The sequence below is a fragment of the Tachypleus tridentatus genome, chromosome 9, assembly GCF_004210375.1.
Source record: "Tachypleus tridentatus isolate NWPU-2018 chromosome 9, ASM421037v1, whole genome shotgun sequence".
In the NCBI taxonomy this organism is placed as follows: Eukaryota; Metazoa; Arthropoda; class Merostomata; order Xiphosura; family Limulidae; genus Tachypleus; species Tachypleus tridentatus.
Window position 1 is genome coordinate 2815290 of NC_134833.1, and position 26501 is coordinate 2841790.

Genomic DNA, 26501 nt, shown 5'->3' on the forward strand with positions numbered 1-26501 from the left:
GGTGAAGTGGAAAGTTCGGCATGGCCAACAGACTGTCGTTCTACGGTGATTTACAGTAGCCGGTGAAAGAAATCCCAGATCAGGTCAGCAGCCTAAACGAAACACAAAACGCTGTGTCCCCAAGCGTGCAACACAAAACAAGCCATCCATTGTTTCTCACCCCAAGATACGATGCAATCTTTCCGTGTCTCGGTCGACGTAGTTGAGGACGCATCCACGCGGGACAACGCTGATTTAAGGTCTTCTAACAGCCGACACTCACCAGGTTCTGATCCCGGCTCAATGGCACCAATTTCTACGTCCTCTGACTCCGAAGACCACGGAAAAGTTTGGTTCGGTAACCGACTAAAGACGCAACACTCTGACCAATCATTGGAAGAGAAAGGAAAACTATCACATTCAGAAACAAGAGAAAGAAAAGGTAAGAAACATTCATCTAAAAATAATATGTGATTATAAATAAAAACAAGATAACAATGTGATTATGAATACAAACAAGTTAACAATGTGATTCTAAATACAAACAAGTTAACAATGTGATTATAAATACAAAAACTTAACAATGTGATTATACACTATTATAAATACAAACAAATGAAATATGTGATTATACACTATTATAAATACAAACAAGTGAAAAATGTGATTATACACTATTATAAATACAAACAAGTTATCAATGTGTTTATACACTATAATAGATACAAACAAGTTAACAATGTGTTTATACACTATAATAAATAAAAACAAGTTAGCAATGTGATTATACACTTATAAATACAAACAAGTTAACAATGTGATTATACACTTATAAATACAAACAAGTTAAGAATGTGATTATACACTATTAAATATACAAACAAAATAACAATGTGATTATACACAATTATAAATACAAACAAGTTAACAATTTGATTATATACTATTATAAATACAAACAAGTTAACAATGTGATTATACACTATTATAAATACAAACATGTTAACAGTGTGATTATACACTATTATATATACACACAAGTTAACATTTTGATTATAATTACAAAAAGTTAACATTGTGATTATAAATACAAACAAGTTAACAATGTCATTATAAATACAAAAAGTTAACAATGTGATTATACACTATTATAAAATCAAACAAGTTCACAATGTGATTATAAATACCAACAAGTTAACAATGTGATCATACACTATTATAAATACAAACAAGTTAACAATTTGATTATAAGTACAAACAACTTAACAATGTCATTATAAATACAAAAAGTTAACAATGTGATTATACACTATTATAAAATCAAACAAGTTCACAATGTGATTATAAATACCAACAAGTTAACAATGTGATCATACACTATTATAAATACAAACAAGTTAACAATTTGATTATATACTATTATAAATACAAACAAGTTAACAATTTGATTATACACTACTATAAGTACAAACAATTTAACAATGTAATTATAAATACGAACAAGTTAAGGATGTGATTATACAAATAGAAAACAAATTAAACTGTGATTATACCATATTATAAATACAATCAAGATCACTATAAGATTATGAATACAAACACGTTGACAATGTGATTATAAATACAAACAAGTTAACAATGTGTTTATAAATACAAACAAGTTAAAAATGTGATTAGAAATATAAACAGGTTAACAATGTGATTATACACTATTATAAATACAAACAATTTAACAATGTGGTTATACACTATTATGAATACAAACAAGTTAACAATGTGACTACCAAAACAAACAAATTAACAATGTGATTATAATTACAAACAAGTTAACAATGTGATTATAATTACAAACAAGTTAACAATGTGATTATACACTATTATAAATACAAAGAAGTTAACAATTTGATTATACACTATTATAAATACAAACAATTTAACAATGCAATTATAAATACGAACAATTTAAGAATGTGATTATAAATACCACAAGTTAACATTGTGATTATACACTATTATAAATACAAACAAGTTAACAAAGTGATAAAACTCTTATAAATACAAAGAAGTTAACAATGTGATTATATACTATTATAAATACAAACAAAATAACAATGTCTTTATACAATTATAAATACCAACAAGTTAACAATGTAATTATACGAATACAAAACAAATTAAACTGTGATTATACCATATTATAAATACAATCAAGATCACTATAAGATTATGAATATAAACATGTTAACAATGTGATTATAAATACAAACAAGTTAAAAATGTGATTAGAAATACAAACAATTTAACAATGTGGTTATACACTATTATGAATACAAATAAGTTAACAATGTGACTACCAAAACAAACAAATTAACAATGTGATTATAATTACAAAAAATGTTAACAATGTGATTATTCACTGTTATTAATACAAACAACTTAACAATATGATTATAAACACAATCAAGTTAACAATAAGATTATAAATACAAAATGGTAAAAATAAGATTATACACTATTATAAATAAAAACAAGTTAACAATGTGATTAATTACTTATAAATAAAAACAAGTTAACAATGTGATTAATTACTTATAAATAAAAACAAGTTAACACCGTTATTATAAATACAAAAAAGGTAACAATGTGACAAAACACTATTATAAATACAAACAAGTTAACAATGTGATTATAAATACAAACACATTAACATTGTGATTATACATTTACAAACAAGTTAACAATGTGATTATACACTGTTATAAATACAAACACGTTAGCAATGTGATTATACACTATTATATATACAAACAAGTTAACATTTTGATTATAAATACAAAAAGTTAACATTGTGATTATCAATACAAACAAGTTAAAAATGTGATTATAAATACAAACAAGTTAACAATGTGATTATACATTATTATAAATTCAACCAACTTAACAATGTGATTATAAATACAAACAAGTTAACAATGTGATTATACACTATTATAAATGCAAACAACTTAACAATGTGATTATAAACTATTATTAATATAAACAACTTAACAATGTGATTATAAACACTATCAAGATAACAATGAGATTATAAACACAAAATGGTAAAAATAAGATTATACACTATTATAAATACAAACAAATTAACAATGTGATTATCAATACAAACAAGTTAACAATGTGTTTATAAATACATACAAGTTAACAAAGTGATTATAAATACCTACAAGTTTAACAATGTGATCATAAATACAAACAAGGTAACATTGTGATTATAAATACAAACAAGTTGAGAATGTGATTATACAAATACAAAGAAGTTAATAATTTGACTATACACTACTATAAACACAAAGAAGTTAAAAATGTTATACACTATTACAAATAAAATCAAGTTACCAATGTGATTATAAATACAAACATGTTAACAATGTGATTATCAATACAAACAAGTTAAAATGTGATTATACATTTACAAACAAGTTAACAATGTGATTATACACTATTATATATACAAACAAGTTATAATTTTGATTATAAATACAAAAAGTTAGCAATGTGATTATACAATATTATATATACAAACAAGTTAACATTTTGATTATAAATACAAAAAGTTAACATTGTGATTATCAATACAAACAAGTTAAAAATGTGATTATAAATACAAACAATTTAACAATGTGTTTATAAATACAAATAAGTTAACAATGTGGCTACCAAAACAAACAAATTAACAATGTGATTATACATTATTATAAATACAACCAACTTCACAATGTGATTATAAATACAAACAAGTTAACAATGTGACTACCAAAACAAACAAATTAACAATGTGATTATAAATACCAACAAGTTAACAATGTGATTATACACTATTATAAATACAAACAAGTTAACAATTTGATTATACACTACTATAAGTACAAACAATTTAACAATGTAATTATAAATACGAACAAGTTAAGGATGTGATTATACAAATACAAAACAAATTAAACTGTGATTATACCATATTATAAATACAATCAAAATCACTATAAGATTATGAATACAAACACGTTGACAATGTGATTATAAATACAAACAAGTTAACAATGTGTTTATAAATACATACAAGTTAACAAAGTGATTATAAATACCTACAAGTTAACAATGTGATCATAAATACAAACAAGGTAACATTGTGATTATAAATACAAACAAGTTAAGAATGTGATTATACAAATACAAAGAAGTTAATAATTTGACTATACACTGCTATAAACACAAAGAAGTTAACAATGTTATACACTATTACAAATAAAATCAAGTTACCAATGTGATTATAAGTACAAACATGTTAACAATGTGATTATCAATACAAACAAGTTAAAATGTGATTATACATTTACAAACAAGTTAACAATGTGATTATACACTATTATATATACAAACAAGTTATAATTTTGATTATAAATACAAAAAGTTAGCAATGTGATTATACAATATTATATATACAAACAAGTTAACATTTTGATTATAAATACAAAAAGTTAACATTGTGATTATCAATACAAACAAGTTAAAAATGTGATTATAAATACAAACAATTTAACAATGTGTTTATAAATACAAATAAGTTAAAAATGTGATTATAAATACAAACAAGTTAACAATGTGACTACCAAAACAAACAAATTAACAATGTGATTATAAATACAAACAAGTTAACAATGTGATTATACATTATTATAAATACAACCAACTTCACAATGTGATTATAAATACAAACAAGTTAACAATGTGACTACCAAAACAAACAAATTAACAATGTGACTACCAAAACAAACAAATTAACAATGTGATTATAAATACCAACAAGTTAACAATGTGATTATACACTATTATAAATACAAACAACTTAACAATGTGATTATAAACTATTATTAATACAAACAACTTAACAATTTGATTATAAACACTATCAAGATAACAATTAGATTATAAATACAAAATGGTAAAAATAAGATTATACACTATTATAAATACAAACACATTAACAATGTGATTATAAATACAAACAAGTTAACAAAGTGATCATAAATACAAACAAGGTAACATTGTGATTTTAAATACAAACAAGTTAAGAATGTGATTATACAGATACAAAGAAGTTAACAATGTGATTATACAAATACAAAGAAGTTAACAATGTGATTATACAGTATTATAAATACAAACATGTTAACAATGTGATTATACACTATTATATATACAAACAAGTTAACATTTTGATTGTAAATACAAAAAGTTAACATTGTGATTATAAATACAAACAATTTAACAATTTGATTATACACTATTATAAATACAAACAAGTTAACAATGTGATTATACACTATTATGAAATCAAACAAGCAATGTGATTATAAATACAAACAAGTTAACAATGTGTTTATAGATACATACAAGTTAACAAAGTGATTATAAATACAAATAAGGTAACATTGTGATTATAAATTCAAACAAATTAACAATGTGATCATAAATACAAACAAGGTAACATTGTGATTATAAATACAAACAAGTTAACAATGTGACTATACACTACTATAAACACAAAGAAGTTAACAATGTGATTATACACTATTATAAATTCAAACAAGCTAACAATGTCATTATATACTATTATAAATACAAACAAGTTAACAATGTGATTATCAATACAAACACGTTAACAAGTTTGTAAATACATTGTTAGAGTGTTTCTATTTAACAATAGTGTATAACCACATTGTTAAATTGTTTCTATTTAACAGTAGTGTATAACCACAATGTTAACGCTCATTTCTTTTTAATAGTTTATAATAGCATTGGTAACTTCGTTGTATTTAGTGATACTGTATAACCACATAGTTAACGTTTTTCTGTTTAGTAATACAATATAATGACATTGTTAGAGTGCTTATATTTAACAGTAGTAAATAACTGCATTGTTAGTGTTTCTATTTAACAATATGTATAGCAACATTGTTCGATTGTTTCTATTTATTAATAGTGAATAGCTACATTGTTAGAGTGTTCATATTTAACAATAGTGTAAAACTGCATTGTTGGTGTGTTTCTATTGAAAAATAATTGATAACCACATTGTTAGATTGTTTCAATTTATTAATAGTGTATAACTACATTGCGGCTTTACACTTCTACAAACACAAACAAGCTTATAATGTGATTATACGGAATTACAAATACAAACAAGTTAACAATGTGGTTATACGCTCTTATAATTACAAACATGTCAACAATGTGGATATACACTATTATAAAGTGAAACACACTTTTGGAACACTAAAAAAGTGCTTATACAGTATCACTAAATAAAACCACGTTACCAATGTGGTTATACACTATTATTAAATAGAAACACTCTACAATTTGGTTATACATTATTAATAAACACAAACACTTTAACAAATGTGGTTATACACTAGTTCTAAATAGAGACACGTTAACAATGAGATTATACACTATTAATAAATAGAAACACTTTAACAAATGTGATTTTACACTATTTCTAAATAGAGACACGTTAACAATGAGATTATACACTATTAATAAATAGAAACACTTTAACAATGTGGTTATATACTATGAGAAATAGAAACACGTTAAAAATGAGATTATACACTATTACCAAACTGAAACGCACAACAATGTAAATATACACTATTACTAAATATAAACAAGTTAGAAATGCGATAATACATTTTTCCAAAATAAAACCACTTACCAATATTGTTATTCACTGTTTATAAATAGAAACCGAGTAACAAGTGGTTATATGAATAAAAGAATAAATAGAAACTTTATAACAATGTGATTCTACACTATTATTACATACAAACCCTCTAATAATGTGGTTATACAATATTAATAAATATAAACGATTTTAGAATGTGGTTATACACTATTACTAAATAGAAACGATTTTAGAATGTGGTTATACACAATTAATAAATAGAAAAAATAACAATGTGGTAGAAATAAGTTAATATTGTAATTATACCCTATTACTAAACACGCTAACATCGTGTTTATACATTATTGCGAAACAGAAACCCGTAAACCTTTTAAATACACACTATTACTAACTAACAATACGGGAACAATGTTATTAAACTCTACTACTAAATAAAAACTCGTTAACAATGTGATAATACATTTTTACTAAACAGAAAGATGTCAACAATGTAATTATTTCCATTATTAATTAGAAGCAATTTAATAAAGTGGCTGTACACTAGTAATAAATATAACCACGTTAACATTGTGGTTATACGCAATTAATAAATAGAAATAATTTAATGTTTTTATACACTATTACCAAACAGAAACACGTTAACATGTGATAATACATTTTTACTGAACAAAAACGTTAACAATGTAGTTACACACTGTTTATAAATAGAAATGTTCTAACTATGTTGCTATACTCAATTAAAAAAATAGAAACAAGTTAACAATGTCGTAATACATTTTTCTAAATACAAACACGTTAACAACGTGGTTATATTATATTACTAAATAAAAACACAATAGGAATATCATTATACAACATTACAAGTTAACACTATTATTATACATTATTACTAACTAGAAACACTAAACAATGTGGTTATGCCCTGTTAATAAATACAAACACTTTACCAATGTGGTTATACAATTTTATTAAATACAAACAAATTGAAAATGTGTTTATACAGTATTAATAAATAGAAACACGATAACAATATGCTTATAAAATGTTAATAAATATAAACACGTTAACAATATGGTTATACAATATTACTAAATAGAAACAAGTTAGCACTGTACTTATACATAACTACCAAAAACAAAGAAGATAATAATGTTGTTATACACTATTACTAACTATAAAGGATTTAAGAATGTGGTTACACATTATTACTAGATATAAAAAAAGTGAACAATGTGTTTATACTAAATAAAAATACGTTAACTATGTGAATATCTCTATTCCTAAAGAAGAAGAACGAAATAAAGTCGTTATACCCTTTTAATAAATAGAAACACTTTAACAATGTGGTCATACACTATTAATAAATACAAACAATCTAACAATGTAGTTAAACACTATTGTTAAATAGAAACCTTCTAACAACGTAGATATACACTATTAATAAATAGAAACAATCTGACAATGGAGTGTTCCAGTATTAATAAATAGAAACAACCTAACAATGTAGTTATACCCTATTAATAAATAGAAACAATCTAACAATGTGGTTATACATATTGTTAAATAGAAACACTCTAACAATATAGTTATACACTATTGTTAAATAGAAGCACTCTAACAATGTGGTTATATTGTATTACTAAACAGAAAGGCGTTAACAATGTGGTTATACACTATCACAAAATACAACCACGTAACAAATGTTGTTATAAACTATTAAAAAAGTAAACAGAGTTAATATTGTGGTTATACACTATTCTAAAATAGAAACAATTTAACAATGTGGTTATACGCTATTGTTAAATGAAAACACTCTAAAAATGTAGTTATACACTATTGTTAAATAGAAACACTCTAACAATGTAGTTATACACTATTAATCAATAGAAACAATTTAACAAAGTGGTTATAAATTATTGTTAAATAGAAACACTTTAACAATGTAGTTATACACTACTTTTAAATAGAAACACTCAAACAATGTAGTTTTCACTATTGTCAAATAACAACACTCTAACAATGTAGTTATACAGTATTCTAAACAGAAATACTCTAATAATGTAGTTATACACTCTTAATAAAAAGAAACAATCTAACAATGTGGTTGTACAATATTATTAAATAGAAACTCTTTAACAATGTAGTTACACACTATTGTTAAGTAGAAACACTGTAACAATGTGGTTAACTTGTGTTACTAAACAGAAACAACTTAACAATATGGTTATACAATATCACTAAATACAACCACGTTACCAATGTTGTTATAAACTATTAAAAAGAGAAGAGCGTTAACATTGTGGTTATACACTCTTAATTCATAGAAACACAATACAATATGGATATACACTGTGGTTAAATAGAAACACTTTAACTATGCAGTAATACGCTATTTTTAAAAAGAAACACTCAACAATGTACTTTCACACTATTGTTAAATAGGAACACTCTAAGAATCTAGTTATACACTACTGTTAAATAGAAAAACAATAACAATATGATTATATTGTAATACTAAACAGAAACACGATACCAATGTTGTTATAAACTATTTAAAAAAAGGTTAACATTATGTTTATACTCTAATAATACGTAGGCACACATTAACAACGTGGTTATACACTATTGTTAAATAGAAACAATCTAACAATGTAGTTATACACTATTGTTAAATAGAAACAATTTAACAATGTAGTTATACACTATTAATAAATAGAAACAATCTAACAATGTAATTATACACTATAAATAAACAGAAACAACCTAACAATGTAGTTATACACTACTGTTAAATAGAAAAACTCTAAAGATATGGTTATATTGTAATACTAAAGACGAAGACGTTACTAATGTTGTTATAAAATAATAAAACAGAGAAGAGCATTTACAATGTAATTATGCACTTTTGTTAAATAGGAACACTCTAACAAAATAGTTACAAACTATTTTTATTTAGAAACAATCTAACAATGCAGTTATACACTAATAACAAATAGAAACAATCTAAAAATGTAGTTATACACAATTAATAAATAGAAACAATCTAATTATGTAGATATACACTATTAATACACAGAAATAATCTAACAATGTAGTTATACACTATTAATAAACAGAAACAATCTAACAATGTATTTATACACGATTGTTAATGAAAAAACAATAAAATGTGGTTATATTGTAATACTAAACAGAAACACGTTACCAATATTGTTATAAACTATTACAAAAGAGAAAAGCGTTAACATTGTGGTTATACACCATTAATATATAGAAACAATCTAACAATAAAATTATACACTATTGTTAAATAGGAACACTCTAACAATGTGTTTATACACATTTAATCAATAGAAACAGTCTAACAATGTGATTCTACATTATTTTTAAAGAGAAACACTTTAACAATGAGGTTATGTTGTATTACTAAACATAAACACGTTCAGAATGTGGTTATACACTATCACTAAATACAACCACGTTACCAATGTTGTTATAAACTATAAAAAAATAGAAGAGCGTTAACATTTTGGTTATACACTATTAATGCATAGACACACATTAACAATGTGTTTACACTATTGTTAAATAGAAACAAGCTCACTATGTAGTTATACACTATTGTTAAATAGGAACACAGTAACAATGTAGTTATGCACTATTTTTAAGTATAAAAACAATAACAATATGGTTATATTGTAATACCAAACAGAAACACGTTACCAATGTTATTATAAACTGTTAAAAAGGAGAAAAGCGTTAATATTGTGGTTATACACTATTGTTCAATAGGAACACATTTACAATGTAGTTTTACACTATTTTTAAATAGAAACAATCTTACAATTTAGTTATACACTATTGTTAAATAGGAACACTAAAAATGAGTTATACATTATCAATAAGTTGAAACAATCTAAATATGTGGTTATAAATTATTGTTAAATAGAAACACTTTAACAATGTTGTTATACACTATTTTTAAATAGAAACATACCAATAATGTAGTTTTACACTATTATCATATAGGAACACTCTAACATTGTATCTGTACACTATTAATAAAGAGAAACAATCTAAAAATGTGGTTATACATATTGTTAAATAGAAACACTCTAACAATGTAGTCATACATTATTGTTAAATAAAAGCACTCTAACAATTTGGTTATATTGTATTACTAAACAGAAACACGTTAACAACGTGGTTATACACTTTCGCCAGATACAACCACGTTACCAATATTATTATAAACTATAAAAAATAGAAGAGCGTTAACATTGTGGTTATACACTGTTGATACATAGATACACATTAACAATGTGGTTATACACTGTTAATGCATTGACACACATACACAATGTGGTTATACACTATTGATAAATAGAAACACTCTAACAATGTAGTTATACACTATTGTTAAATAGAAACAATTTAACAATGTAGTTATACACTATTAATAAATAGAAACAATCTAACAATGTAATTATACACTATAAATAAACAGAAACAACCTAACAATGTAGTTATACACTACTGTTAAATAGAAATACAATAACAATATGGTTATATTGTAATACTAAACAGAAACAAGATACCAATGTTGTTATAAACTATTAAAAAAGAGAAGAGCGTTAACATTGTGGTTATACATTATTATTAAATAGGAACACTCTAAAAACGTAGTTATACACTATTTTTAAATAGAAACAATCTAATAATGTAGTTATATACTATTTATAAATAAAAACAATCTAACAATGTATATACACTATTTATAAATAGAAACAATCTAACAATGTGGTAATACATATTGTTAAATAGAAACACTTTAACAATGTAGTTATACACTATTGTTAAATAGAAACAATCTAACAATGTGATTATAAACTATTGTTATATAAAAACACTTTAACAATGTATGTAAACACTATTTTTAAATAGAAACACCCCAACAACGTAGTTTTACACTGTTGTTAAATAGGAACACTCTAACAATGTGTTTATACATATTGTAAAATAGAAGCATCTAACAAGGTCGTTATATTGTATTTCTAAACAGATACACGTTAACATTATGGTTATACACTATAACTAAAGACAACCACGTTACCAATGACGTTATAAACTATTTAAAAAAGAGAAGAGCCTTGTCATTGTGGTTTTACACTATTGTTATATAAAAACAATTTAACAATGGAGTTATACACTATTAATAAATAGAAACAATCTAACAATGTAGTTATACATTAATGTGAAATAGAAAGACTTTAACAATGTAGTTATACACTCTTGTTAAATGGACACACTCTAACAATGTAGTTATACCGTATTGTTAAATAGAAGCACTCTAAGAATGTGGTTATATTGTATCACTAAACAGAAACATTAATCATAGATAGAAACAATTTAACAATGTAGTTATACGCTATTTGTAATTAGAAACAATCAAACAATGCAGTTATACAAAATTAATAAATAGAAACAATCTAATAATGTTGATATACAATATTAATACACAGAAATAATCTAACAATGTAGTTATACACTATTGTTAAATAGAAAATCTCAATATCGTTATTATAACACTAAATGGAAACACGTTACCAATGTTGTTATAAAGTATTTAAAAAGAAAACAGCATTAACATTGTGGTTATACACTATTGTTAAATAGAAACACTCTAACAATGTAGCTATACACTATTTTTAAATAGAAACAATCTAACAATGTGAGTATAAATTATTGTTATATAAAAACATTTTAACAATGTAGGTAAACACTATTTTTAAATAGAAACACTCCAACAACGTAGTTTTACTCTGTTGTTAAATAGGAACACTCTAACAATGTGTTTATACATGTTGTAAAATAGAAGCACTCTGACAATGTCGTTATATTGTATTTCTAAACAGAAACACGTTAACATTGTGGTTTTACACTATTGTTAAATAAAAACAATATAACAATGGAGTTATACACTATTAATAAAGAGAAACAATCTAACAATATGGTTATACATTAATGTTAAATAGAAACACTTTAACAATGTAGTTATACGCTATTGTTAAATGGACACACTCTAACAATGTAGTTATACCGTATTGATAAATAGAAACGCTCTAAGAATGTGGTTATATTGTATCACTAAACAGAAACATTAATCATACATAGAAACAATCTTACAATGCAGTTATACACTATTAATAAATAGAAACAAACTAACAATGTCGTTATACAATATTTATAAATAGAAATAATCTAACAATGTGGTTATACACAATTGTTAAATAGAAAAACTAACAATGTAGTTATACACTATTGTTAAATAGGAACACTCTAACAATGTAGTTATACACTATTGTTAAATAGGAACACTCTAACAATGTAGTTATACACTATTAGTAAATAGAAACAATCTAACAATGTAGTTATACACCACTGTTATATAGAAACACTCTAACAATATAGTTATATAATATTAATAAATAGAAACAATCTAACAATGTTGTTATACACTATTTATAAATAGAAATAATCTAACAATGTGGTTATACACTATTGTCAAATAGAAACACTCTAACAATGTAGTTATACACTATTGTTAAAAATAGCACTCTGACAATGTGATTGTATTGTATTACTAAACACAAACACGTTAACAATGTGGTTATACACTATCACTAAATACAACCACGTTACCAATGTTGTTATAAACTATTAAAAAAGAAAAGAGCGTTAACATTGTAGTTATACTCTATTAATACATAGACACACATTAACAATGTGGTTATACACTATTGATAAATATAAACAATCTTACAAAGTAGTTATACTTTATTGTTAAAAAGAAACAATCTAAAATGTAGTTATACACTATTGTTAAATAGGAACACTCTAACAATGTAGTTATACACTATTAGTAAATAGAAACAATCTAACAATGTGGTTATACACTATTGATAAATATAAACAATCTTACAAAGTAGTTATACTTTATTGTTAAAAAGAAACAATCTAAAATGTAGTTATACACTATTGTTAAATAGAAACAATTTAGCAATGTAATTATACACCAGTGTTAAATAGAATCACTCTAACAATGTGGTTATATTTTATTACTAAACAGATACACGTTTACACTGTGGTTATACACTATCACTAAATACAACCACGTTACAAATGTTGTTATAAACTATTAAAAAATAGAAGAGCGTTAACATTGTGGTTATACATTATTAATACATAGACACACTTTAACAATGTGGTTATACATTATTGTTAAAGAGAAACAATCTAACAAACTGGTTATACACCACTGTTATATAGAAACACTCTAACAATATAGTTATATATTATTAATAAATAGAAACAATCTAACAATGTGGTATACATTATTGTTAAATAGAAACAATTTAACTATGTAATTATACACTGGTGTTAAATAGAAGCACTCTATCAATGTGGTTTATTGTATTACTAAACAGATACACGTTAACAATGTGGTTATACACTATCACTAAATACAACCACGTTACCGATGTTCTTATAAACTAATAAAAGTGAAGAGCGTCAAGATTGTTGTTATACACTATTAATATATAGATACACATTAACAATGTGGTTATACACTATTATTAAATAAAAACGAGTTAATGATGGTGTTTACAGTATTATTAAACAAACACAAGTTACCTATGTTTTTATGCACTATTGATATGTAAAAAAATGTTAATGATGTAATTATACACCATTACTAAATAGAAACACGTTAACAATATGATAATACATTTTTACTGAACAGAAACACGCTAACAATGTAGTTATACACTGTTTATAAATAGAAACAAGTGAACAATTTCATAATAAATTTTTACTTAATAGAACCACGTTAACAATGTTATAATATATTTTTACTAAATAGAAAGATGTTAAAAATGTTATTATCCGCTATTTCTAAATAGAAACATTGTAAAAATGTGGTTATACACTAGTTGTAAATAGAAACACTTTGTGAATGTGGCTATACACTATTTATAAATATAAACACTCTAACAATGTGGTTATACGCAAATAATAAATTGAAACAGGTTAACAAAGTTATTATACACTATTATTAAACAGAAACACGTTAACAATGTGATAATATATTTTTACTTAATAGAAACATGTTAATAATGTTATAATATGCCATTATTAAATAGGAACAAGTTAAAAATGTGATTATCACTATTAAAAAACATAAACAACCGAACAAACTACTGACAAATACAACAGCGTTAACAATGTTATTACACACTATTACTAAAAAGCACGTTAACAATTCTTTATCTTTATTAATGTATGAAAACAGCTTAAAAACACGTTCCTACTTATAACTGTTGTAAGTTTGACTTTAACACTTCTCCATACACTTGATGAAACACTTTACTTTAAATAATTATTGTAAGTTTAACTTTATGAAACACGTTCTATTAGATAATTGTTGTAAGTTTGATTTTAACAATGCTTCTCACCATTGTCTATAACCACATTGTCAGCGTGTTTCTCTTTAGTAATACTATTTAATCACATACTTATATTGTTTCTATTCATTAATGGTGTATAACCATATTGGCAACTTGATTCTATTTAGTAATAGTGTATAAATATATTGTTAGCTTCTTTTTATTTAGTAACAGTGTGTAACCACATTTCTAACGTGGTTGTATTTAACAAAAGTGTATAATAACTTTCTTAAGTTATCTCTATTTATCAATAGAGATAATCACATTGTTAACGTGTTTCTATTTAGTAATGTTGTATACTGACATTGTTAACGTATTTCTATTTAGTAACAGTGTATAATAACACTGTTAACGTGTTTCTATTTAGTAATACTGTATAATCACGTTTTTAACGTGATACGTGTCTCTATACCGTATTAGTGTATAATAATATTGTTAAAGTGTTTCTAATTACTAATAATTTGTATTAACTTTGGTTACGTGTTACTGTTTAATAATAGTTCATAATAACATTATTAACGTATTTTTAAATAGTAATAGTGTATAAAAGTATTGTTGACATGACTGTATTTATTAATAGTGTATAACCATTTGTTAAGTTCTTTCTACTTATTAAAACAGATAATCACATTGCTAATGTGTTTCTATTTAGTAATAGTGTATAATAATATTATTATCATGTTTCTATTTTGTAATAGTGTAAACTCACATTGTTAGCGTGTTTTTGAATAGTAATAGTATATAATAACTTTGTTAACGAGGTTGTATTTTTGATAGTGTATAACTACTTGGTTAAGCTTTTTCTATTTATTAACAGAGATAAACAAATTGTTAACATGCTTTTATTTTGTAAGCGTGAATAATAACATTTTTATCGTGTTTCTATTTTATATACTGTATCACCACATTGTTAACATGGTTGTATTTATTAATAGTATGTAACAGCTTTTTAAAGTTGTTTCTATTTATTGCTTGAAATAATCACATAGGTAACGTGTTCCTATTTAGTAATAGGGTATAACAAAATTGTTAAGGTGTATCTATTTAGTAATAGTGTGTAATCAAATTTTTAACGTGTTTGTATTAAGTAGTAGTGTATAACCACTTTATTACGCTGTTTCTACTTATTAATAGAAATAATCACATTTTAACAAGCTTCTATTTAGTAATAATGTATAATTACATTGTTAAGGTGTTTCTATTTAGTAATAGTGTATAATCACAATATAAACGTGTTTCTATGTAGTAATGCTATATGATAACATTGTAAACGTGGTTGTAATTATTAATAGTGTATAAACACTTTGTTAAGTTGTTTCTATTTATTAAGAGAGATAAACAAATTTTTTATGTTTTTCTATATATAAATAATGTAAAACCACATTGTTAAAGTGTTTATATTTAGTAATAGCGTGTAATAACATTGTTAACGTAGTTGAATTTATTAATAGTGTATAACCATATTGTAATTTTCTTTCTGTTTATTAATAGAGTATAACCACATTGCTAACTCGTTTCTATTTAGTAATACTGTATAACAACATTGTTAACTTGTTTATATTATGTAATAGGGTGTAACCACATTGTTAACCTGTTTACATTAATTAATAGTGCATAACCATATGGTTTACGTGATTGTATTTATTACTACAGGTTAGCCACTTTGCTTAGTTGCTTCTTTTTAGTAATAGTCGATAATCACATTGTAAATGTGTTTCTATTTTGTTATAGTGTATAATAACTTTGATAACGTGTTTCTATTTAGTAATAGTGTGTAGTAATATTGTTAACGTGATTGTATTTATCAATAGTGTATACAAACTTTCTTATGTTGTTTCTATTTATTAATAGAGATAATATCATAGTTAACGTGTTTCTATTTAGTATTAGGGTATAACCACGTTTTAAAATTATTTATATTTTTTATAGTGATAATGACTTTGTTAACGTTCTTCTATTTAGTAATAGTGTATAATTACATTGTTAAGTGTTTCTCTTTATTAATAAAAATAAACAAATTGTTAACATGTTATTACAGAACAGTAGTAAATAGAAATTCACAATGTGATAATATGCTATTACTATATTGAAACAATAATGTTGTTATACACTATTACTAAAAAGAAACTAGTTAACAAATTGTTAACATGTTATTACAGAACATTAGTAAATAGAAATTCACAATGTGATAATATGCTATTACTATATTGAAACAATAATGTTGTTATACAATTTTTCCAAAAAATAAACTAGATAACTATGCGATTATCTCATTTAATAAATAGAAACAATTTAACAAAGTGGTAATATCCTATTACTAAGTTTAAGAACGTTATTCTCTATTAATTCTAAACAGAAAAACCTTAGGAATGTGATTTTATACTATTACTTAAAAGAAACACGTTAACAATATGATTATACACTATTACTAAATAGAAACAAGTAGTTATACCCTTTTAATAAACACAACCATGTTAACAGAGTGATTATACATTATTACTAAGAAGAAACATGTTAACAATGTTACTATCTATAGTAATAAATTTAAAGAACTTAACAAAGTGTTTAAACATTCTTAATAGTTACACAATCACAATATTAGTACACAACATTACTGAATGGAAATACGTAATTCATGTTATTATATACTGTTAATAAATACAACCACGTTAACAATGTTATTATACACTATTACAAAATAAAAAGACGTTCACAATGTGATTATTCACTGTTACTAAATAGAAACACTTAACAATGTGGCTATCTATATTAATAAATAGAAACACTTAACAATGTGGCTCTCTAGAAACAAATAAATAGAAACAACTCAACAAAGTCATTACACGCTATTAACAAATACATTAAGAATGTAGATATACACTAATACTAAATAGAAAAACGTAAACAAAGTGGTTATACACTGTTACTGAATAGAAAGACTTTCACAATGTTATTATAAAGGTTACTAAACAGAAACACGTTAAAACGTTATTACACACTAGTACTAGATAAAAACACGTTAATAATTTGATTTTACAATATTGCAAAATAGAAACATGATAACAATATTATTATACACTATTGGAAAATAGAAATACGATAGCAATGTGATGATCTCTGTTAATAAATAGAAAAAGGTCAACATAGTGATTATACACTATTAATAAATACAAACACATTAATAATGTGGATATATTACTAAATATAGAAAAGTAAACAGTGTGGTTACACACTATTACTAAATAGAAACCCGTTAACAATATTATTTTACACTACAACAAAACAGAAACACCATAACAATATTATTTACAGTATAACAAAATAGAAACACATGAAGAATGGGATTATAAACTATTACTAAACAGATACACGTTAACAATATGATTATTTCTAATAATAAGTAAAAACAACTTAGAAAAAGGTTACACACTATTAATAAATACAGCTACGTTGACAATGTTATTACATACGATTACTAAATACAGACACGTTAACAATGTTATTACATACGATTACTAAATACAAACATGTTAACAATGTTATAACATACGATTACTAAATGTAGACTCGATAACAATGTTATTACACACGATTACTAAATACAGACACGTTAACAATATTATTACATACGATAACTAAATGTAGACACGATAACAACGATACTATACAACATTATTAAATAGAAACAAGTTGAAATTGTTATTAAACACTATTACTGAATAGAAACGCGTTGATAATGTCTTTATACATTATCACTAAATAGAAACACTTAAGAATGTGATTATGCACGATTACTAGATAGATACACGCTAACAATGATATTATAAAACATTACTGAATAGAAACATGTTAACATGGTTATTAGACACTATGACTGAATAGAAGGTCGTTAACAATAGGATTTTCTATATTAATAAATAGAAACAGCTTAACAAAGTGGTTATACACTGATAAATATGAGAAACAAATTAACAATGTGGTTATACACTATTACTAAATAGAAACAAGTTATCAATATGTTTATACATTATTACTAAATAGAAAGAAGTTAAGAAAATAATGTTCAAAATGGTTACACGCTATTAATGAAAAAAAGAATATAACTACGTGGTTAAACAGTATTATTAATGAGAAACACTCTGACAATGTGGTTATACACAATGGTGAAGAGATATGTGAAATTCAAATTTACAACAATTATCTAATGGAACGTGTTTCATGAAGTGTTGAACAGAAGTGTTAAAGTCAAAGTTACAACAATTATGTGAAGAAATGTGTTTCATCTAGTGTTGAGGAGTAGTGTTAATATCAAAATTATAACAATTATATGAAGGAACGTGCTTCATCTAGTGTTGAAGAGTAGTGTTAATATCAAACTTATAAAAGTTATTTGAAGGAACGTGCTTCATCTAGTGTTGAGGAGTAGTGTTAATATCAAAATTATAACAATTATATGAAGGAACGTGCTTCATCTAATATTGAGGAGTAGTGTTAATATCAAAATTATAACAATTATATGAAGGAACGTGTTTCATCTAGTGTTGAGGAGTAGTGTTAATATCAAAATTATAACAATTATATGAAGGAACGTGCTTCATCTAGTGTTGAGGAGTAGTGTTAATATCAAACTTATAAAAGTTATCTGAAGGAACGTGCTTCATCTAGTGTTGAGGAGTAGTATTAATATCAAACTTATAAAAGTTATCTGAAGGAACGTGCTTCATCTAGTGTTGAGGAGTAGTGTTAATATTAAAATTATAACAATTATATGAAGGAACGTGCTTCATCTAGTGTTGAGGAGTAGTGTTAATATCAAAATTATAACAATTATATGAAGGAACGTGCTTCATCTAGTGTTGAGGAGTATTGTTAATATCAAACTTATAAAAGTTATCTGAAGGAACGTGCTTCATCTAGTATTGAGGAATAGTGTTAATATCAAAATTATAACAATTATATGAAGGAACGTGCTTCATCTAGTGTTGAGGAGTAGTGTTAATATCAAACTTATAAAAGTTATCTGAAGGAACGTGCTTCATCTAGTATTGAGGAGTAGTGTTAATATCAAAATTATAACAATTATATGAAGGAACGTGTTTCATCTAGTGTTCAGGAGAAGTGTTAAAGTCAAACTTATCACAATTATCTGAAGTGACGTGTTTCATCAAGTGTTCAAGAGAAGTGTTAAAGTCAAACTTATAACAAATTTATTAAGGAACGTGCTTTATCAAGTGGTAAACAGAAGTGTTAAAGTCAGAGATACAACAACGAACGGAATGAGCCTATTTGATCAAATATCGAGGGGAAGTGTAAAAGTTATACTTATAAAACTTTATTAAGGAATGTGATTTATCAAGATGAGAGGGGAATTGTGAAGTGTTAAAATGAAACTTATAATAATTATCTCAATAAATATGTTTCTTCAAGTGTGAGGAGAAGGGTTAAAGTCAATCTTACAATAATTACCTGAAGGAACGTGTTTTATCAAGACGTAAAGAGAAGTGTTAGATTCAAACATAACAAATTTATTAAGGAACGTGTTTCATCATGTTAAGAGAAGTGTTAAACTTACAACAATTTTATGAAGGAACGTTTTTTATCATGTGAAGGGAGGATAAAAAGTTAAAATCAAACATAACAATCATCCAAACAAATGTGTTTCATCAAGTGTTGAGAAAGAGTGTTAAAGTCAAACTTTTAACAATTAACAAAGAGAACGCGTTTCATCAAGTTTGAGAAGTAGTGTTAAATTCAACATTACATCAGTTTTATAAAGGAACGTGTTTTATCAAGTGGCAAAGAGAAGTGTTAAAGTCAGACATACAATAACTATCGGAAGGAACGTGTTTGATCAAGTGTGAGGAGAAGTGTTAAAATCAAACTTATAACAATTATCTCAACGAACGTGTTTCATGAAGTGTTGAGCAAAAGTGTTAAAGTCAAACTTATAAAAATTGACTAAAGATATGTATTTCATGAAGTGTTGAAGTCAAACTTATAACAATTATCTGAAACAACGTATGTCATCAAATGGTGTGCAGAAGCGTTAAAGGCAAGCTTACAACAATTATCTGAAGAAACGTGTTTCGTCAAGAGGTGAGGAGAAGTGTTAAGGTAAATATCTTAAAACAACAATCTGAAAAGAACGTGTTTCATCACGTGGTAAAGAGTAGTGTTACAAATCAATCTTAGAACCATCTGAAGGAACATTTACATCAAGTGTTTAGGAGAAGTGTTAAAGTCAGATATATAACAATTATCCGAAGAAAGGTGTTACATCAAGTGTGAGGAGAAATGTTAAAATCAAACTTATAACAATTATCTGAAGGAACGTTTTTCTTCAAGTGTTTAGGAGAAGTGATAAAGTCAAACTTACAGCAATTATCTGAAAAAAACGTGTTGTATCAAGTGTTAAAGTCAATCTTACAACAATTATCGGAAGGAACGTGTTTCACCAAATGGTAAAGAGGAGTGTTGAAATGAAACTTACAGTTTTCTGAAGAAACGTGTTTCATCAAGTATTGAGGAGAAGTATTAAACTGAAACTTACAGTTTTCTGAAGAAACGTGTTTCATCAAGTATTGAGGAGAAGTATTAAACTGAAACTCACAGTTTTCTGAAGGAACGTGTTTCATCTTGTGTGGGGAGGGTAAAGTGTTAAAATCAAACTTAAAACAATTATCTCAAGAAACTTGTTTCATCATGTGTTGAACCACAAGTAAAGAAGATCCTGGAGTGCACAGAATTCCCGAAAAAGCCCACTAGGAAGGAAAAATAAAGCTTGAGGCAGCTTTGTTGCAGTTGGTTGGGTGTTATTGGGCAATCACAAGGCCAAAAATTATGTGGAACTGTTTGAGGTTCTGGTGAAGAACAACAAAATGGGCTGCATATGTCCCTGAAAGTCCATATCCTTGACGCTCATCTTGATAAATTTCAGGAGAACATGGGAGCATACTCATAGGAGCAAGGCGAGCGTTTCCACCAAGATAAACTGCACTTTGAACGCCGTTACCAAGGAGCGTATAACGAAAACATGATGGGAGACTGTATTTGCGGGCTGATACGTGAAAGTGATTTACATTACAGTCACAAGTCATGAAACACTACTCACTTCTTATAATTTTTGTTCATTTTTGTATAACTTTAGTATAAATACATGTAAATCTTGATTTATATGTTGTTTTATTCAGACTTTATGTAAATGAAATTGTGCAACTTTGCACAATAGAAAATAGAAAATAGGTTAATTTTTAGATTTCATTTTCCAGATAATCTTCTGTACTTTTACAACATAAGCAATTAAGATATAACACATATTATCCAGAAAAAAATTTTAATACAGAATGTTAACTGAAGGAACGTGTTTCATCATGTGATGCGAGGGTAAAGTGTTAAAATAAATCTTACAACAATTATCTAAAGGAACCTATTTCATCATGTGATGCGAGGGTAAAGTGTTAAAATAAATCTTACAACAATTATCTAAAGGAACGTGTTTCATCATGTGATGGGAGGGTAAAGTGTTAAAATAAATCTTAAAACAATTATCGAAAGGAACGTATTTCATCATGTGATGGGAGGGTGAAGTGTTAAAGTCAAACTTACAAGTACAACATTTATTACAGGTTTCATCATCACAGCTTTCTCCAAGTTTTCTCTGCTTTGTGTTTCACGACGTCTTTCTATTCTCGTGACAACTGTCGTGTTTTATCGAATTGAATATGTCATAGCCTCTCGTCAGAAAAATGTGCAAGTAACGAACGAGAGAGAAGACAGCATGTGCCACATCCTCGTGGTAGGCTGTCAGTGCTACACATCTATCCCTTTTGAATGTTGTATTTAAGTTAAAAATTATACTGTAGAACAATTACAGTTTACAACTGCACAGTCCAAAGCTGTGTTGATTTGATATTGTACTTCCTGTGTGTGTGACGAGTCTTCTGTTACACTGGAAACACTTTGTTTCAGTTATAATGACAAGATTATCAAAACACGTTAAATCCTAGTAAAATAATAATAATGTGAAGTCAGACTATTGTCACTTGTTCCAGACACTACAAGATGTATCAGTTTTTGTGACACAATAACAAAACTGTCCAAATGAACGATTGATCCGTCTAGAAAAAGCCCGATATATCTTAAAACACCAGGAATACTGGGTCTTCTGGACAAAGAGTGAATTTACCTAGAGTTATGCAATCTATTCTTGGTCCATACAATATGTATTTACACATACCCACACTGCGTCCATACAAAGTGTATTTGCAATGATCTACATTTCGTTTATACAAAGTGTATTAACAAGAACATAGTTTCGTACATGCAAACTGTATTCACACAGACCGACACTTCGTTCATACAAAGTATATTCATACTTACCTATAATATATACTTACCTAATATTATATAGTTACCTATAATATATACTTACCTAATATTATATACTTACCTAATATTATATACTTACCTATAATATATACTTACCTAATATTTTATACTTACCTATATTAAAAACTTACCTAATATTATATACATACCTAATATTATGTAGTTTCCTGTATTATATACTTACCTAATATTAGGTAGTTTCCTATATTATGCACTTACCTAATGTTATGTACTTACCTTGTTATACAGTTTCCTATATTACATACTTACCTAATGTTATATACTTACCTATATTATATACTTACCTAATATTATATACTTACCTATATTATATTATTATCTATATTATATACTTATGTATATAGATCGCGTAAATTTTGGTTTATATGTTAACAGTTTTATTATTAATGTACGTGCATTTATAACCATTCTATAAATATCCTGGTAATATGTACCTAGCTACTGGTTATTGGTGTAACATGCACCTAGCTAAAGGTTATTGTATCTAGCTACTGGCTATTGTGGTAAAATGTACCTAGTTACTGGTTATTGGTGTAACATGTACCTAGCTACTGGTTATTATGGTTAATATGTACCTAGCTGCTGGTTATTGTGGTAACATGTACCTAGTTACTGGTTATTGTGGTTAATATGTACCTAGCTACTGGTTATTGTGGTCATCTGGTCTGGTAACCTTAACTTACATGTCTACCAAGTCATTTTTATTTCTCAGATCCTACTCAAGATATCAACACTATTCGTCGCTATCGAACAGCCTTCACCCGTGAACAGTTGTCGCGATTAGAGAAGGAATTCTGCAGAGAAAACTACGTTTCGAGACCCCGTCGTTGTGAACTAGCTGCCGCTCTTAACCTTCCAGAAAGCACGATCAAGGTGAGATAACCCGTTGTTTTTATAGGTATACATCGTTTAAGTAAAACGTTATCAAACCTAGATATGTAAATTAAGAAACTAAACATTTCTAAATCTCAGTCCTGTGTGAAATAGAATCAGTCATGAATGATATATTGTTAAAATAATCCATAGTGTTATCTTCTTAACCCTAGATTCATGGTAGTAATCGCTGACGTTTTACGTTTTTTTCATTTTTAGTACTTTCTTCCAGGTGTGGTTTCAAAATCGACGGATGAAAGACAAACGCCAGAGAATGGCTCTCGCTTGGCCATATGCCGATCCTCATTTCGCCGCCTACATGCTGAACGCGGCAGCGGCAGCCTCGGCCGGAGGTTATCCTTACGCTCTCACGGGCAGCGCTATACCGTTTAGCTATTACAGCACGTTGCCGCCTCTCAGTCGGTATCACCCTTACAGCTTACCGGTTCGGCCTCAGTCCACGTTCTTGACGCCTGCGTACCTTCGGCCCCCTTTAGGGGTTGGTTCTGATTCTGTGTCTCTAGCTCCTGGTGCACCTGGACCTACAAGTGGTATAACCCCTACCACTCACTCCAGTCCTCTTAGTGGTCATTTTCCAGCCTGTGGACCGCCCCTATCCGGTACGACCGACCCTTGCCGATGTCACTTGTTCAACTTCTCTGGAATAACCTCGGGCGCGGCCAGTTCTGTGCAAGGGTCATTAGGATGCCCCTCTCAAACCGCAACAGACACTTCCTCTCGACCTACCCTATTCCAGCCGTACAAAACAGACGTAGAAAGAGTGTAGTTCCGTAAATTTAAACTGTGTTGGAATATTCTCGAACAGGACAATGTCCACAAGAAAGTGCAATGGATAGATGTACAGAACTTTACAAGGCCAGTGGCGTGTTTCACTTAGATGGTTTATTACTAATGTAAATGTTGTCGTGTACAGTTTTTATGTTATACACACGTTGTTCCTTACTGTTCTCTATGTTGCTTCTCTCTATGACTTGTTTTACCGAGATGGGTTATTCACTATGAAAACATAATATCCTATAAATACATTCATACGTCAAAGCTGTGTTTACATAAATCATTATTACGGCATAAAATACGGTAGGTGGTCGATCGTTCAAAACAATTCTAGAAGCGTGTTAAGATCAGCTGACTGTTTAAATAACATTCTAATTAATGTTCATCTCGGTATCATATATCAGGTTGTTTTGTGTTTTAGAGGAAAGCCAAACTATGCTATCTGTTGTGTTCACCGGGGAAATAAAATCCCCGATTATAGTGTTCTGAGTTCTTAAACTTACCACTGTCCCAAAGGGGATTTGATTTCTCACGATTCACCAGAAAGAAAAAAATAATTGACTTAATGCACTTTGAAGTTCCTACAGGACGAGAATCTGTTCTCAGGATTTAATAGAAACACATGTTTTAAGCTATACTTTGTGAACTTTCTCTGTAAGTAAATATTTTAATAATAAAGTAATGACGTGTGTTCTGTATCTTATGTAAATACTGTTATTGTACTCAAAAATAGAAGTGGTAAATAAATTAAAATAATCTTTTAAATTTAAAGTTCGAGTCTATGAAACTTGTAACATTGAAATAAAGATATGCGCAACACGTCTTGTTGTCACTTTATATCCATAGAGCAGAAAATTTACTGGAAGGCTTTCAATACCTTGAAAAGTTATATCAGTTTTCTAAGATAAAAGTGCCTTCTACTGTTAAATGTATTGTTTGGTTGATTCATAATTTAAACTAATTAGTTCCAACCGAAGAGTTCCTCATCTATTTTATATTTATCTGCAAACGTAACAAAAACATTAATTGGTGCAGTTAAGGTAGAATGAAAGTGCTCTAATGCATATGTAACAAAAACCTCGATTGGTCCATTTGTTAACTAAAGTAATCCAATTTATATGTAACAAAAACTTTGATTATATCTCAGAACGCCTGGTATAGGTATTAACACTTTTACTGATAAGGAGAGAACA

The 26501-nt window shown here is 26.8% G+C and overlaps 1 protein-coding gene across 1 annotated transcript; it reads left to right on the forward strand.

The window, feature by feature from the left end:
• Nucleotides 1-26067, forward strand: LOC143224660 (homeobox even-skipped homolog protein 1-like). Its single transcript, XM_076452802.1, has 3 exons — nt 1-421; nt 24353-24513; nt 24746-26067. Exons 1-3 carry the CDS (start codon nt 172-174, stop codon nt 25298-25300), a joined length of 966 nt encoding a protein of 321 aa, XP_076308917.1. The 5' UTR covers nt 1-171; the 3' UTR covers nt 25301-26067.
• Nucleotides 26068-26501: the final 434 nt, after the last annotated feature.